Genomic DNA, 18,929 nt, shown 5'->3' on the forward strand with positions numbered 1-18,929 from the left:
CCTGTTGGGAACCTTAACTGATAGAGTGACAGTGGCATTTTGACCCTATGGTGGAGGTGCGTTGTTATACACTACAGCTAACATGATTGTAACTAGGTTAGCTCAGACTACAATGGTAAAAAAATAACTCAGAGATAACAGTAGAATGCAGAAGAGAATGCCCTTACAAACAGAGAAAGTTACTGAGAAAATAAGTCTTCAACGACATGCTTCTGATGTCTTAGATTAAATATAAAATAATAATGTAAATTGTTTTAGCCTAAATGACTACTGAAATGCTAAAAATAAAATGGTCTAAATAAAAAACATAAAATACTGAAAATGTCTTCCAAAGTATTTATTGACATAGGCAGATTTATAATATTTGGTGTAAAGGATTCACATAATTTTTCATAAGAATTACATAAAGTAAATCTTCATGCCTAAAAACTTAAGTAAGTCCTAACTATGAGCAATGCATTCTGGGAGATTTAAAATTTCCTTCCTCTGTAATTTGTAAATAAGGATGGATTTCTGTTTCACAGAAACCAAATGATTTCTGATTTTTCTGAAGAATATGGGGATAATCATGACTAACACTGCAGGTATTGGAGAAGGGAATTTATTATTCCCAAGCAAGATAAAGGAACAAAAGCTTGGAGAATAGTTTGATTTGGAGGATAACAACAATAATAACAAAAAATGGAGCCTTAAACAGAGAAAAAAAGAGTAAGGATAGAAGACATACATTGTCAGTTCCAAGGAAAACTTTTTGTTAATAAAACCGAATGCGTATGGAGTCCAACAGCATAAAAGATTGAGGAAGGACATTATATATAGCAAAGGGGACCAGAGACTGAACTGCAGACTGGTAGTGTAGTAAGGTAAGAAGAACTTACTGAAACACACACACACACACACACACACACACACACACACACACACACACACATACACATCTTCTCATCCTAAGTGTACACTTTACTTTCAGTTGATGTTCCTTAAATATTGATTGATAGAGAAATGAAGAAAAAGATAGTCATCTATATGCAATACATTTGAATATGAGCCCTAGCATGTTATTATATATATAACCATTGCATTTATATGCAAATATGTAGTTGTAGCTAAATAAGTATGCACATCAATTTTTATTTATTAAAATCTAAGCAGAAAATGGAGCCTTACCAGTTTTTTTTAGTACTGTTTTTTTTTGTTATATTTTGTTTTTTGTAGAAGTCAACACAGATTTGAATTTTGTTATGACCCCAGGATTTGCAAAAACTTAGGAAGAATGTATGTCAAATATTGGTAGGCTCTGAAACTAAGAAGATGAAGCCATCACTAAGGATATATTTTGTAGAACAGAAAAGAAAATATCTCTCATATCTCCCAACTCCCTACCTTCACTGTGTTCTAGTTAAGGCCCATAAAACCAGTTTACAAGAGAACCTTGAATCTTTAATCTACTGAAATCAGCTCTTTGGGATTCAAGCTGAAAGAATGGGTAATGTTGGTTAGACTATAGCACAGAAAGAAATGAGGCTAAGAAGCAATTAATTACTGAGATAACGAATTTTATTTGTCTTTCGTATGGTTATCCAAATAGTGTCTTTTTCTTGTTAGCAGAAACATAGAGTTGAAAATGGAGATATAATATTTTCAACATAATTGTTTTAGTCTACTATAAATTTACTTCAGTATTATGAAAAGTTTTAAATGTACTTTGCTAAAGTCATCTACATATAAAATTATCTTAAAATAAATTATTGAAATCCAGTCATCCATATCGAAAATACCGAAAGTACATAAGTATTGAGCTAAGATCTTGCCTCATAAAAAGCTTCAATATTAATTTTCCCATCCAACAATTTTTCCTATAATCTTTCTGTGGACAAAAATGTAATTTTATAAAATATGATATTAAACAAGAACTCCTTTTGCCTAGGGAGTGATAATTATCTTTTAAACATGCTACACATTTATTTAGCAGAACTAACTACTTTGCTTATGAGATTGGTTATTAAAATGTATTCCCACGTTAGTTTCTTGTAAGTGTTTTCCTTTTATAAAAACATGTAAACTTTATTAACGGACTTGCAATGCCTAAAAATAGGACATATTTTATAATAGCCTTGTTTGTTTCTAAATCTTGTTCCACAGTTAATTTTACTTCTTTGTAGGGGAAGAAAAAGAAAATTTCACTCATTAGGATCATTATATTTGATTACAATGTTAATTATGGGATTGATCTAATCCTATCTGAAAATGCATATTTCTTCATTGCAGACGTTTGGAGCAAAACTCAATCAAGGTGATCCCTCCTGGAGCTTTCTCCCCATATAAAAAACTTAGAAGAATGTGAGTAAATATTAATTTGAAGTATCTGTAATTTGAAAATCATATATGCCATTGCCAGGCAAGATACTCGTTGTTTCAGTACTGTTTGAAAATTGAAATATTAAATGACGTAAATAATTGTTAATTCTATAGGAATTTCATGTTAAATTTAGATCATTTGAAAACGTTCTATGTTCTTATTTATTTGTTTTTGGGGGCCCACACTCAGTGATGCACAGGTGTTACTCCTGGCTCTGCTTTCAGAATCACTCCTGGCACTGGGAACCATATAGAATGCTGGGGATCGAACCCATGTTCAGCCATGTTCAAGGCAAATGTCCTCCTTGCTGTGCTATCACTCAGACGCCATCTATGTAATTCTCCATATTAACTCACACTACTGTGAAAACATATAGCCTTGCATGCCTTCAAATTCTATTTTCAGAACAATGGCATCTTTACTATAATTACCAGAAAGCTGCAAATAATTTTACAATTGTGTTCTTTTTAAATATTGAGGCATTTTATATTGCAAGTTTTACAAATGTATTGAGATATATATAAATCAACATGGATAAGCAATCAATAGATATCTCCTGTAAATCTCAGTGACATTCTACTCAATGTAACCTGATTGTATTTCACATTTTAGTGACCTGAGCAATAATCAGATCTCTGAACTGGCACCAGATGCTTTTCAAGGACTGCGTTCACTAAATTCACTGTAAGTATTGAACACAGCATTGGAGGAAATGAGGAAATATATTGGAGAATATAGAACTAATGGTGCCTCTATTTTCCAACTATGGGTTTGAGAAAATAACATGTTTTTAATGCCTTTGTTATTAGCATTCATTCATAACATATCATTTTTTCACATGCTACCTGACAATAAAATAATTGTCAGGGGAAGGTATCTATTTTAGGATTTGGTTATATGACTATTTCGGAGAGTCCGATTTTGACCATTCGCTATCTAAATTAAATAGCTTTCTTTGACCATTACTTTGCCTTTCTAAAATAAAGAAAACTATTTATTCTAGACTTTATTTTGGTGGAGGTTTATAATTACTAAGCCAACAGCCACTCTTTCTGGGATATAATAGCATTCCCTTATAGAAGGACACAGAGGATCAGTCAGAGGCCCTCAGGGCTTTAGCACCTTCAAACTGAATGAGCCCTCCTTAGACTTACAAAGAACAAAGATAAGAAAGTATGACAGCTTTTTAAAGTCAAAGGATTTTCTGTGAGATAAGGATGTAAATTAAAGAGGTACTGAAATAAATGTTTAAAGACTTTAACTCCTTTAAACTGGTACAAAGAAATCTTCAGAAGTTAATCAAGTAAAGTCATCTTTAAAGTCATCTTTATGCAGATTTTAATTTTAAAGATAGAAAATGGTTTTTACACACACACTCAGAGAGAGAGAGAGAGAGAGAGAGAGAGAGAGAGAGAGAGAGAGAGAGAGAGAATTTATTCTCAGAAAAGAGTTGGTATTGGTGTGATATTTTTTTTTTGCTTTGGGTTTCTTTTTTTTAAATTTTTTTATTTTGACCATATTGTCTTACATATCTTTTACAGTAGTATTTTAGGTACATATTAACATTGAATCAGGGGAATTCCCATCACCAAATTTGTCCTCCCTCCCTACCTGTTCCCTTCCTGCAACCCATATCCCCCACCATCACCTTCCCCACCATCACCTTCTGGGCTGCTAGAGTAAGTGGTCCCCTCTGTGTCTAGCTTACTGTTTGGTCCTGGTACCCTCCCTTGTTTCCCCCTCTACTTGAGAGGCGAAGCTAGATAGTTCAAGTTATGTGGTTTTGTTTGAAGGAAAGAAAAGCAATAGAATTGGGTAAAAAAAAAAAAAAGCTGAAAATGGGCGGAGACCTTCTAGAGGCTTTCAACCTCAGTTTGAGAGAGGACAGGAAAAAGGTAATTAAAACACCGTAACAATACAGAAAGAAATATCAAATAAAATATCTATAAAATTGCGCTCTGCAGCAATAAAGACAAGAACCACACAATAGTCTCGGTCCTGAAATCAAACCATGCCAGAGTGCAAAAAGAAGGAGAAAGATAAAATAAAATAAAATTGGAGACATCAATTTCAATATCTACAAAAAAATAAAGAATTCAAATAAAAATCTATCAATAATTAAATACATAAGTGGATAAAGGATTATTTTGTGCTTTTTTTTTCTCCCCCCCCCCCAATAGGCACAGTAACTATTGGGGACATTATAGAGGAAATTCCCTTGGCTTAGGAGATACAAGGTTTCTCCACCCTTGAAGTATACTTCAATAGTTAATCATGAGATTAACTCTAGACTCATTGCATGATCATTTACTCTCCCGTTGGTGCTTTTCTGGTGTATGGAAGACTTCTGCTTTGTCATGGATGGTAAAATCAGACTCTGTATCTAGAGATCCTGATGTCTGTACAGCTCAAGGAATGAAGCTTATGGTATTGGTGTGATTTTTAACAGAGCTTTTAAATCACCTCCAGTTGGTCCACAGCAGGTGGTGCACTGGGCTTGCTCATGGCTCTGCACTCCTGGCAGTGTGTGTGTGTGGGGGGGGGTACATATAGGGTGCTGGGGATCGAATCCCGTTGGCCACTTGCAGTGCAAATGCCCGACATGCTGTTTTATCTGAGAGAGACAGAGAAGGAGAGAAGGTGAGGGAGAAGGAAGAGAGAGAAAAAAAGAACAGCAATAGGGTAGAGAGAGGGAGGGATGAAGGGAAGGAGAGAGACAGAGACAGAGAGAAAGAAAACAGCAATAGGGTATTTGCCTTGCCTGTGTCTGACCAGCTGACCTAGGATGACCCTGTTCCAAACCCCAGCAAATCCCAAGCATCCATATGGTTCCCTGAGACTGCCAGAAGTGATTTCTGAGTGCAGAGCCAGGAGTAATAACCAATGAGCACCACTGGATGTAGCCCAAAAACAAACAAATAAAACAGAAAAAAAAAAATACAGTCTAGTGAGTGAAAGATATGTTCAAGGGAGAACATAAGTTTGAAGAAAAATCCTGCTTTGGCCCGATATCTTTATGAAATAAGTTTAAAAAATAAAATCACTTAAGTTGCTCTCTTGGATTGCTCCTTGAAGCCATACTTTACATACTTCATCTCAGTTACTGTAATAGGCAAATTGGTGAACATTGAAAAATGACCTTCAGATTTAATTTAATTGGGCTCCAAACTCAGAACATCATAAAGTTGTCAGTACATGTCTAAGTATCTGATATTTCATGTTGAATGAATTGATTAGGATTGAATTGAACATTAGGAATTGTTGCCATTTTGACCAGTTTGTGTTCCTAAAATGGCTTAAAATATATATCATCTTGCTTTACCATATTGTAGTTATCTTTTTTTCTTGACCCTGACAATAAAATTTCTACTTTTTTGCATTGATTTTAAATTCTTGTTTCTCTAATTGATTTACCTTTTATTTCAAAGTTTACAGTCTATCCAAATGAATTTTACATTGTACTAAATAGTTCTGCCAATACAATCTCAAAAACAAAATGTTTCTTACATAATATATTATTCCACTTATTTCTGATGCTTAAAGGTAGAAATGCTTTTTATCTTACTTTTTCTCATCTCTGTTATTTTGTTGTTTCTCTTTTTCAAGTAGAAATAATATTTATAATGGTTTTCCTCATTCATATTTACAATTTAAATTATTTCCAACATATCTATAATTTAAACTATCCTTATAAGGGTTATATATAAATTAGATAAAAACATAAGTACAATTTTAAATTCCCTCTAGATAGCAAATCACTTGCCATCCAGAGATAAGCGACTCTTTTTCCTTTTACAATACTAATGAAAAATTAAAATAATACTGTGATAAATGTCCTGGTAGTTTCCTTTTATTTCTAACTTTACTTACATCATGAAGACTTTTAAGTTACTTCATAATCTTTGAGACTTTTATTATTGTGAAATAATGAACTCTTATTTGTAATTTGATGCAATTATTTTTTTATTTTTTACCATTATAATTAGAAAATAAAGAATACTTGTATATAAATATTATGCTTTGATTATGAACTTTAATTTCTAATGGTAAGCTTAATGAAAAATTTTGAAGCCTATATGTTATCCAACTGGATCATTAAATAGAATTCTTAATTTTCTAATAGGTGGCATCCCCTATTTTATGTCTTAAAAATGACAGCTATCACTTCAGTTTTTCTAGCATCATTAATAGCCAATATAGTGGTTCATCCCTGCCTGTTTTCTTCTCATTTCATTGTGAAAAAATATAATCTCTTCTGTTAGAATGTCTCCACCAGCCAATATCTATGTCAGGTAGCAATCATACAGAAAGGAGAAATACGTGATATTAGTAGTGGCTAGTTCCTATTAATATTTCTATGGGCAGTACACATTTAATATTTTATATTTATGATTGTGTTCTTTGAGCTCTAACATTTTAAGCATATATTTTACACTTTTTTAATTTATTTTTTTATTTAACCAACTTTATTTCATACATGATTGTGTTTGGGTTTTAGTCATGTAAAAAACACCACCCATCACCAGTGCAACATTCCCATCACAATGTCCCAAATCCCTCTCCTCCCCACCCAACCCCCGCCTCTACTCTAGGCAGGCTTTCTATTTTCCTCGTACATTCTCATTATTAGAATAGTTCAAAACGTAGTTATTTCTCTAACTAAACTCATCCCTGTTTGCGGTGAGCTTCATGAGGTGAGCTATAACTTCCAGCTCTTTTCTCTTTTGTGTCTGAAAATTATTATTGCAAGAATGTCTTTCATTTTTCTTAAAATCTATAGATGAGTGAGACCATTCTGCGTCTTTCTCTCTCTGACTTATTTCACTCAACATAATGGATTCCATGTACATCCATGTATAGGAAAATATCATGACTTCATCTCTCCTGACAGCTGCATAATATTCCATTGTGTATATGTACCACAGTTTCTTTAGTCATTCATCTGTTGAAGGGTATCTTGGCTGTTTCCAGAGTCTTGCTATTGTAAATAGTGCTGCAATGAATATAGGTGTAAGGAAGGGATTTTTGTATTGTATTTTTGTGTTCCTAGGGTATATTCCTAGGAGTGGTATAGCTGGGTCGTATGAGAGCTCGATTTCTAGTTTTTGGAGGAATCTCCATATTGCTTTCCATAAAGGTTGAACTAGACGGCATTCCCACCAGCAGTGGATTTTTCTCTCCACATCCCCGCCAACACTGCTTTACATTTTTGAGGCACAATCTTGGGAGGATTCTAGGTAGAGTTAATACTCTTGAATTTGTCACTATGAAAAGCCCAAACCTGGGGCTGGGCGGTGGAGCAAGAAGTAAGGTGCCTGCCTTGCCTGCGCTAGCCTTGGACGGACCGATCCCCCGGCGTCCCATATGATCCCCCAAGCCAGGAGCAACTTCTGAGCGCATAGCCAGGAGTAACCCCTGAGCATCACCGGGTGTGGCCCCAAAACGAAAAAAAAAAAAAAAAAAGAAAAGCCCAAACCCATCACTTTACTATGCAATGGATTCCATAACTCCTATTCTCCTTGTTGAGATGCAATGAGATCATATTTCTATGAACTATGTCTTTAATTGAGGTTTGTTTATTCTATAATGTGTTTAGGGTGCTAATAAGCCTTTTGGAATGCTTATTAACTTCTATGCTTGAATACATTTAAGTTGAATGAATTTGTTTTGATCGGTGAGTGCCTGTATTTTATTTAACCTAAATTATATTTTTGCAGAGTTCTCTATGGAAATAAAATCACAGAACTTCCCAAAAGTTTATTTGAAGGACTGTTTTCCTTACAACTGCTGTGAGTATCTGATTATTATCATTTCTCTTAAACCTAAAGATATTTAGTCAGTGCAAAACTGTATTCATGTATTCATGGAGTCTCTCAAAAGATTTGGCCCAAATGACAGAGTTGAAAGCGATGAAAATGTTTAGTGTGGTAGAACTAACATTAATGATGCTTTCTCTCTCTTTTTTCTTTCTTTCTTCTTTTTCTTTCTTTTTTTCTTTCTTCTTTTTCTTTCTTTCCTTTTTTTTCTTTCTTTCTTTTCTTTTTTCTTTCTTTTCTTTCTTTCTTTCTTTCTTCTTTCTTTCTTTCTTTCTTTCTTTCTTTCTTCCTTTCTTTCTTCTTTCCTTTCTTCCTCCTCTCTTTCCTTCCTTCGTTCCTATCTCTTTCTGTTTTCTTTCTTTCTTTCTTTCTTTCTGTTTTTATTTTTTTCTTTCTTTCTTTCTTTCTTCTTTCTTTTTTCTTTGTTTTCTTTCTTTCTTTTTCTTCTTTCTCTTCCTTCCTTTTTTCTTCTTTCTTTCTCTTTCTTTCTTCCTTTATTTTCGTCTTTCTTTTCTTCTCCAATCATTCTAAAACTATCTTGCTGAAGGACAAGTTGTTTTTAAATTCCAGTCCATTGATACTTCTGTATTAGTATGTATTTGGGGACACAATATTTTGAAGTGGCACTCAAATCTGTCTCTTCACCTTGTCACATATATGCATCCTGACTGATCTCTCATTTAAAGCTAATTCACACCCTGCCTCTTTGTGACACTTCTTCGTTTTGATTTAATGGTAGTTAGAAAGGAGAGAAACACAGCAATATGTTTATCTGTCTTTGTCCAAAGAACCTCAAGAACTGTCACACACATACACACACACACACACATGCACATAAGAACACACAGAGGAAAACATACAGAGAGAGAGAAAGAGGGAGAGAGATAAAAAGAGGGAGAGATGATCTATAGCAGAACCTAACAGACAACTCAAATTCATCTTCAGTATAACAAATATCTGAATCCCGGCACTGCATTTTTAAAGATCACTTACTTTAGACAGTAGATGCTACTCACTTGTCTGGAAATATTTACTATCATGTTGAGAAAACCCCAGTGTTGTATTGCTTATCACTGTAAAAGGAAGCTTGGATAAATAATATTTTCATACTAACTTGGCTAGTTTGGGTCCTTCTAACTAGTTCACACTTACTCTTCTTTAATATTAATAAATGCTACTTTTTTCTCTTTTGACTGTATGGTGGTGATGTGATTTCTAACATTTTTAACAATTTGTATCATTAAAACTCACAAAACCAGAGATAGATAAGAGTAAGTCAGAATTCTGCCAAATATGTACATGACCCAGGTTTTATTACTGGCATCACATATACTTTCTTGATTCTTAAGCACAGAGCTTGGAAGTCTGCCCTGAGTCCCGCAGGTTATGGCATAAGCGCCATATAAACACATCTTAGGAACTTTTCAAATGTTAGCCTGTGTGCTTAGCATTCTTTTCTTTTTCCCCCTCTGGTTTTTGGCTTTTGGGCCAAACCCAGTGACGCTCAGGGGCTACTCCTTGCTATGTGCTCAGAAAGTGCTTCTGGCTTTGGGGGACCCTATGGGATGCTGGGAATTGAACCCAGGTCTATCCTGAGTAGCCACATGCAGGGCAAATGGCCTACCGCTGTTCTACTGCTCAGCCCCTGTACTTAGCATTCATTTTCATTTTCTTTCTCTTGCTCTTGCCATCCTCTTTAGAGGTTTGATATCGTATGCTCAACATGACCAGTTAGCAGTCTGTTTCTTCTCTCACTCTAACATTGTTCCCTTTATAATTTATTTGTAATCACTTTTCTTACTACTATCTTGCCTACTTTCAACCCTTGACCTATCACTTTTCCTTTCCACACACTTACAGATTGTAGTTCTGTATATAGATAAGTCTGACTAAAAGGCCACCTTGGTATCTTAGCCACTGCTATTTCTGTAAAATCCACTCTTGATCCCTCCGGAGTTAAGAGGACATGATTGTTCACTTTACAGCAGCTGAGAGCTTGGTTGAAGTAGGTGTCTGAGATCTGCTTGAACAGGTGAGGTGTTAGTAACAAGTAAGAAGAGGAAAGAATAGAAGAACTTGGTGTTCTCTCCATACTTTTAACCACTAATGTTTGGACACATGCTTGAAAGTGAGGACAGATACTTTGATTATCAACCAGTCTTCCTTGTTTTTTGTTGCCCTTACTGCTCCACTCTCTAACTTCTTTTCTTAGTTGATAAATTGGAGCACATGATCAATATGGGGTCTTGGGGAGTATATAATACAGATCTTGATATAGGCCTCTCAACTGTAATGATATATTTTTGAAGATCATAACTAAACAATGGAGCTCCTAACAAAGAAATAAGCAAAATGAATCCCACAAGAAAGGGCTTTTACATATGCCTAAAAGAGCTAGTAAGAGAAATGGAAAAGCCTGAATTAATTCAAAATTGAGTAAATTAATTCAAGATTGTGTGAATCATCAAGAAAACTATTTTTTTAGCATGAAAAGCTCATTAACCTAAACCATATAGAAATATTTTTGAAGTCACTAAAATTTGGTCCAAAACCTAAGTATCCAAGATAGATAAATATCTAAGTACTGAGCTTAGTGGTCATAGGATAAAAAAAATCAATAAAATTTCTGTGTCACAGAGAACTAAACTGTCTTTGACCTAACATGCACATCTGCATGTACTGAATAGGTGATAGGACTAAGTGCCACTTAGTAGATTCATTTGTACTTGGAACAAAGAATGCTTTATTATTATTATTATTATTATTATTAATTATCATTATTATTATTTTGGATCACATCCAGCACATTTATGGCTGATTCCTGGTTCTAGTGCTCAAAATACTACTCCTGACAGTACTGGGGATACCATACTGGGTACTCAGCCACATGCAAGGCAAACATCTATTTGCTTTATATTACTCCAGTCCTAGAAGGAATATATTAGTTGAAAATTATGTCTTTGAAAAGTAGTGCCTTCTTGATCATCATGATAGTACAAAAGGTATGGAGCTTTCCTGGCACATGCTGACTCCAGCATCCTATATAGTCCCCTGAGCCTTCCACAAGTAATTCATTCTTAGGTTGAGAGCCAAGTAGTAACCCCGAAACATGATTGTGTGTCCAAATATATGCATGCACACACAAAACTTTTTGGGAGATGTTGATAAGCAGGAAGTTAAAGAAAAATAGCAACAAAACACATGTCTTCCTAGAGATTGGCCCTGTTTGAATAAAGCTTTGACACAATAGGTTATCATTGGTAAAAAGGACATTTGCAATCCCAGTCCCCACAGACTATTAAATCATATAAGAGAGAATAAATTTATAGGGTATACTGTTAGGTCAAGTACTTACAATAATAATAATATATAATAATTAGTATTAAAAATAATTCTAAATAGTTATTTCTGGTGATATATTATATGGATAGGGCACTTGCATGCAGCCAGCCTCATTTCAATCTCTGACATCCCATCTGGTCTTCGAAGCCTACCAAAAGTGATCCCTGTGCACAGAATCTACTGGTCATGATCAAAAATAGACAAATAAACCTTATTCTCTAATATTTGACAAGAGCCCTTTATTTCATAGGGCAATGTCCTGTGTCTATGAGAATTGAAAACATTCATTCAATATCAGGCAATGATTGAGCCCCAACTATGCACAAGACAAATGGGAGAAATCAAGACACAAAACAGAAAAAAGTATCTTTTCTCTTTGGAGCTTATATCCTTGGGGGAGAGATTGTTCTGATGACATTTAGCAATAACTTCATAAGTATGTACATCCCTTGGTAGTAGAGAGAAGTAGTCACTTGAGAAAGCAGAAAAGTAGATGAAAATAAAGGAATTGAAGCATTAAGAGATTAGGAAGAGGCAAAGGTAGGCTGATGGTATTTAATAAGAGTAGTCAGATTAGTTGAAGTGAGGCAACTATAAGAAGCAATCTGACGAGGCCAGGAGACAGAAACACTTTCTAGAAATTGAATAAAATAGTCTCTTCTAGAGACCTGTCTGACTAAAGCTGGACAACTCTGAGAATGGAATTTGCTGGTGACAGAATTTAAACCTTATGCAGGTTATCATTGGGTCTTTCCTCTTTTTACTCAGAACGTTGGGACATGTGGCAAAGTTCTGAGAGTGCAGTAAAATGATGACTTCTTTGTTTTAGAAGAATCCTCATGACTTCAGTAGCCTAAACTTTCCTATAGTGCGTCTCAAGGGTCTAGATAGAGGGCAATTTTATGAACTTTCATAACATCAAGGTCTGAACCTCAACTACATCTGTCTACTATAACTCTTTCATTCTTCTGAGAAAATATTTAATGTGTTTCTATTGACTAAATATTTAAGAACTAGTAGTGTGATGTCTTCCTTTGGGACCTGGCCTAGACATGACCTAATATATAATCCGAACCTTGAATTAATGACACCTAAATGATTAAAATTAGAATGTGATACTGCTCCACATTTTACGGTACTGATAGCCCAATTGGAACATAGCAAAATAGATGGTAAAGTTGCATAGTAGCTCACTCAGTTCAGTGAGAACAGCCAATAACACAGAAGAGTCGACTAGCACCAAAGAGCTCAGTAAATCCTCAAGACTTTAGTAGCAATTGTGAGATGTAATGAATTTCCTTTAACTGAACTATTTTTGATAATTCCATAACTGTTTGTTGTAATAAGAAACATGAATTCGATTATTTTTTGTCTAAGGGGAGAGAATGGAATGTTTGGTGGGAAACAGGAAATATTGTTGGAGAGAAGGCCACACTGCTGGTGGATTGGCATTGAATCACTGAATGCCTGAAACAACTGTATTGTGAACATCTGGATTTATTATGGTGTTTGAGTAACTTTTAAATATAAACAAGTAATGGTGTGGGACTGAAGTTTAAAAAAATTGATTCCTCGATTCAGTTGTCAAGAGCATCCTCGAATAGTGGACAAATGAGAGGCTGATTTTAATTCTCTGACTCTTTCATCAAACAGATTATTGAATGCCAACAAGATAAACTGCCTGCGTGTTGATGCCTTTCAGGATTTGCACAACTTGAACCTTCTCTCCTTATATGACAACAAGCTTCAGACAATAGCCAAAGGAACCTTTTCACCTCTTCGGGCCATTCAAACTATGTAGGTATCCAAGTCAGGATCAAAGTGGATAAGAGTGGTTTTCACTCTTGAATTTGAGCCTTGGGTTCAGGGCAAGCCACATATAAAACTATTCTGTGTTTCTACAAGGCATTTGGCCCAGAACCCCTTTATTTGTGACTGCCATCTCAAGTGGCTGGCGGATTATCTCCATACCAACCCCATAGAGACAAGTGGTGCTCGCTGCACCAGCCCACGGCGCCTGGCAAATAAAAGAATTGGACAGATCAAGAGCAAGAAATTTCGTTGTTCAGGTAATTTCTTACTCTGTGAGATATTTCCCCTTTGATACCAAAGCAGTGGTTATGTGAATTGAATCCCAGAGACAGCTGGTTTTATTCTGAATCGCCAAAAATTGTAGAAATACACCCCCCTTTTGCTCTCAAAGGAAAAAAATATAAAAAGAGATGCAGAAAATAAGTTACATATTTAACCCTCTGTCAGGCTGTAGAAATAGAGTACTAGCCAATAGTAAAAAAGAAAAATGGATGCCTGGATTCTTCTGGATTCTTGATATTGAGTTCCCAGGGTTCAAGTGTAAGTTCCACTAGTCAATAACTCAGAACGTCATTGAAGTTTATTACCTCTCATGTTTGTTGTTTTCCTCTTCATTGAGTGGCTTAAGGTCAAGGGTTCCTTTCTTTTAGAGAGTGAACTGAGAAATGATTCCTTGATTTGCTCAAGCTTAGAAATGGGGATGAGGAGAAAACCCCAATCCCTTATTTTCTACACTAAGCCCCACTTTTCATTGTAGTCTTTTGTTTAGCAGTAGGGTTCTATATAGAGATATATTTATAAAAAGTTAGCTAGAGATGCCTTTTAGCCATATTAATGGAAAACTTACTCATTGCAATTTACTATTTGCTTTGGTCTAATCTATTTTTTTAATGATAAAATGTATCTTATATGCTTTCTGTAGTATCCTGCCCAACTGCTCCAGGCATATTTGACATTCAGCAGTGAATACATGCTAAAAAGTTAATGTCAACATAAAACTGTTTATTATCCAAGGCTCTGTATTTACTATTCACTGTGCATTATTATGTTTAGTCACTGCTGTGAATATGTTTATATGAATTATACATTTACACTTAATTGCCTGTAGTAACGTTAGTCCATTCTTAATCTAATATAACTCATATCTCTGCTTGCTGACATTCAGGTGCATCTTCTATTTTTTTCTCTTTTTTTATTTAGCTAAAGAGCAGTATTTCATTCCAGGTAGGTTGTGCTCGGTAGTAGGACTAACTGCAGACACCCTCTCCTCACCTTATCTAATATAACTTCTAAAGCTTTGACATGCATGCCTTTAAAAGAACAGTGGGGACTCTGTAGCTAGATTTACTTCTGCATAGATCACTGGTAGCTGTTTCCTGAAAACCTCACCTTTGCATGCAGCTTCTGATGTTGAACATAGATGTAATCAAACTGCCTATCTTTCTCCCTCCCTTTCTCACTTTGGCACAATATCTGAAATTCCTCATAGCCACTCAAGTGTTTGAATTATGCTTTTCTACTGAAATCGTTTTCTCTCCTTGCGTTGTATATCTAACCTTCAACCTGTTTTTAAAATAGAGCTTATTGAGCTGGTTTTAAAGACAGAATTTTCTGTTATCAAAGAGCTAATTCTATGTGGAATCAGTTACACTTATCGATTTGACTTGCATATTCCAGCATTTTCTTTTTTAATGTAGCTTTAGACTAGAAAGTATTTTGTTTTGTATTCTGAGACTTACTTTTGTTTCCTTTTAAAAAAAAAATAATGACAGTAGCTTCCTGTTGATTCAGTTGTAGTAGAAAAAGAACATTTCTATCCATCCATCCAGAAAACATCTGAATTTTATGAGCATTAATAATCCTGAGTAGTTTAAGCAAAGGAATGAAATGCTCCTTCAAGAATAATTGAGCTGTTTTACTACAGCAATCTTTTTACATATTTATTTATTTTAAAACATAATCTTGAGATATGGAGTTAAGAAGTTGTTGATAGTTGAGTTATAATCAAAATGTTCCAACCCCCATCTCTTCACCAGTGTTCATTTTCCACCACCAATTGCCCCATTTTCAATATTCTCAACACAATCAAACTGGTGATTCTAGAACTAGCTCTTTGAAATATGTTTCTTACTGTTTCTTTGCCTGCCAATTGTGTAAAATGCCTCCTGCCTTGTTTGTCTTAAACCATGATATAAAAATATGTGCTGGTAATTGATTGGGTACTAGGTATATTCTGGAATATACATTTTTACATCTATAAAATGTGTGTACGTTTATCATGTTAGTATAAGAAACAATAATGAAGAGCTCTGCTTGATTCTCTGTGTTGAGGAGCTATGTTTTTTTTTGATATTACTTAATTATCATTTCAATAATGTTATAAGTTTCACAGATCTCATTTCGTTACTTATTTTAAGCTTGGCTGGCCAATAATAGTAAACCTATTTTACTGAATGAATAAGATGTAACTTGTTAAAAAAAAATAGTCGAGTGACCTTTTCTGACAGTTTTTAAAATTCATTACCCTAAAGCATATATTAAATAGAGCATTATCTGATTACTGTGACTTATTTAGAAAAAATATATATGTGCAACCCAGATCAATTATTGGCTAAAACATTAATATGACTTAGGTCTCAAAATTGCAGCAGTTAATAAAAGTTACCAACTTGTTCAATCTATCACATTTAAATTTACCTTATTAATAACCTAGATAATTAAATTTTCCAGTTGACCAAACAAAGAACAGAAGTCAGGCTTTATTTCATAAATTCTGACACATATTTACATTCTTATTGACAACAGCCAAATAGGTTTTGGGGAATAAACCGCAGATCAGGCACCAAGGCTTAACTGTTCATTTCTGCTAATGTATTATTTATTATTTAAAACTGTGGTCATTTTGGAATAGAAATAAAACAATGGAAGTCAGAACTCAGAAGAATTATTTGGACTTGTTCCTCCGATTTTTCAAGAATCTAATTAAAGTTTGAGCCTTCCTAAAAGACCACCATAAAATAAGCATTGTCATTGCATTCAAATTCAGATTATTTCAAATGCAAGATACTTAGTCATTTCATATTTAAAATGACAACTTCCATCACAACCTAGCTGGTTCTCATAGAAAAGTCTCATGCCTTCATTGCCAGATGTAATAAACTGATTATATTTAACTGCAAAATTTTTACGAGATTCTGATTCCATTTCCATGAGGCGACATTATTTACCAGTGAAGAAAGTCATTAAATAAACCATAACCTAAGGATTAATCCAAATGTGCTCATGACAGTCCTTGACTTTCACCAGGATTTGTTTTCCACTTCATTTTACATGTTGACTTTCCTATCAACGTTCTATATGACACTCCAGATATTACAGTGATAACTCAAAAGAAAATCTATCTTGCAGAGAGTTCATCTTTTAGAGGAATCGACAAGAACATAATTTGTGCTATGCATCTTGTATGCGATTGCTTTTCTTGTAAGACTACAGTGCTTCAAAGAATGATTATAAATATTTACAAAGCCCGACAATCACTGTCACACCAGACTGTTCACCTCTAATTGCCACATTAAGCAATGAAGAAAGAGATCTTAGTTGATTTATGTATGTGGAGGAGTCTGAAATTAGGGATTGCTCTGTCTGTCTTTCCTTCTTGGTGACCTTTACTTTTGCAGGAATCCACCACTGGGGCTGTAAGTAAAAGTGTCTGATCTCGAACATAATGTCCTCCCCTCCAGTCCAGATGTCCCTTCTTCTAGTCTTGGTCTTTTGCACCCCTATCCCCTTTATTTTTCTCCCCAAGAAGAAACCACAGATCTTTTGAGCTTCTCTGTTGTCCTTGTAGCTCATCTTCAACTTCTTCCTGGATGTTGTTCGCGATTGCTGTTGTTTCCATCCTGCAGTTGTGAGGAACGGTGGACGCATTGTTCAGTATAGCCCCTTCTTTGTGTTTCCAGGAACTCTTCGGTAGTAATACTCTTACTATGGTCATAAACATTCTGCGGGAAGAATGCATGTCATGTAAACAGTATGACATTTCCGGAACCTCTGTAGCTTTTCTCCTGCTTCCCTTCATCTTCCCTCTTGGTCTTCCCCTTGACCTAGTGGATGGTGTAGTGATTATGTAGCGAGATTTTCTGTTGTGCTTGATCTAACCATGTGGTTGCCAGGTATGAGTAAAACATGGTTCCGTCAAGCACCATGGAACGTCACGCAGCTTTCTACAGCATGGCAAGCTGCTGAGGCTTAAATCAGGATTGACTTGTGTCTTTATAATAAAATCCAAATGCAAAAAAATAAAATAAAATAAAAAAGAGGGCTTTTGGTAGGCATTTCTGAAGATTATGTGAGAGGGAGAGAATAATAAAAAGACCACACAGAAAATTTCAAAATCTGAGTGCATCTATTTGCCTTGAAAGCCCTTATTTTTAAAATGACTTCTAGGCATATGTTTATTACCAGATCCTTTTTAAATTCTTGACTGAAAGACAAAAAATAATATATATATATAAGCTTTCACAATCCATGGCCATTGTGTGATTAGCTGACTAATAGCCTAGAATGGCTCATCACTGGATCAGCAGAAAGTACAGCTGTGAAAAGCTCAACTCTATTAATGTTTTCCTGTCCTGTGAATCTGGTTACTCTTTTTTTCCAGCAAATTCCAAGCCCTTGTTTTAACCCTCTCTTGACATCCATTGACCAAAATTCCCCTCAAGTTGTCTCCCTGCTGCATAATCTATAGTTATCTGGCTTTGTTTATTTTCTTCCTACAAATGAAGAGATATGCAAAACTTTAGACTAAATGTTTTGTTTTCTGGCTTGAATCCTTTCAATAGGTACCGAAGATTATCGATCAAAATTAAGTGGGGACTGCTTTGCAGACCTGGCTTGTCCCGAGAAGTGCCGCTGTGAAGGAACCACGGTGGACTGCTCCAATCAGAAGCTTGCCAAAATCCCAGACCACATTCCCCAGTACACTGCAGAGCTGTAAGTTTATCTCTAACAAAACTCAGGCCTGGAGGAAGAGAAAAAAAGCATCCAAGTACTGAGACGTTTATCTTTTTCTTATATTCTCCATTATGACATTTTCCATGAAAAAATCTTGATATGAGTGCATCATTGAATTAAAAATAATCAAGGCTGGGGCCAGAGCGGTGGCACAGTGGAAGACCATTTGCCTTTCTCGCAGCTTACCTAGGAAGGATAGGACCAAGTTTTGATCCACCTGGTGTGCCATATGTTCCCCCAAGCCAGGAGCGATTTCTGAGCACATAGCCAGGAGTAACCCCTGACTGTCACTGGATGTAGCCCCAAAACAACAACAACAACAACAAATAATAATAATAATAATAATCATCATCATCAAGGCTGTGGTCATAGCAACAGCTTAGTGGGTAGGGGATTTGCCCGTATGCAGCCAACCTGGGTTTGATATCTGGTATCCTATAGAGTACCCTAAGGAGAGTGCCTGTCAGGAGTAATTTCTGAGCAGAGTCAGGAATAACCCCTGAGCACTATTGGGTATGGCCCATAAACCCCCACAAAAAAAAAATCAATACTGGGGCCGGTGTGATGGCACAGCAGTCGAGCGTTTG

The 18,929-nt window shown here is 35.3% G+C and overlaps 1 protein-coding gene across 1 annotated transcript in view; it reads left to right on the plus strand.

The window, feature by feature from the left end:
* The window catches only part of SLIT2 (slit guidance ligand 2), a 375,780-nt gene that overhangs the window by 255,605 nt on the left and 101,246 nt on the right, over nt 1–18,929 (plus strand). The window contains 7 exon segments of the mRNA XM_049789962.1: nt 2,269–2,340; nt 2,972–3,043; nt 8,077–8,148; nt 13,171–13,314; nt 13,423–13,586; nt 14,530–14,553; nt 18,171–18,321. Coding sequence (XP_049645919.1) covers nt 2,269–2,340; nt 2,972–3,043; nt 8,077–8,148; nt 13,171–13,314; nt 13,423–13,586; nt 14,530–14,553; nt 18,171–18,321 — 699 coding nt within the window.

This window comes from Suncus etruscus, chromosome 16 (genome assembly GCF_024139225.1).
Source record: "Suncus etruscus isolate mSunEtr1 chromosome 16, mSunEtr1.pri.cur, whole genome shotgun sequence".
Taxonomy (NCBI): Eukaryota; Metazoa; Chordata; class Mammalia; order Eulipotyphla; family Soricidae; genus Suncus; species Suncus etruscus.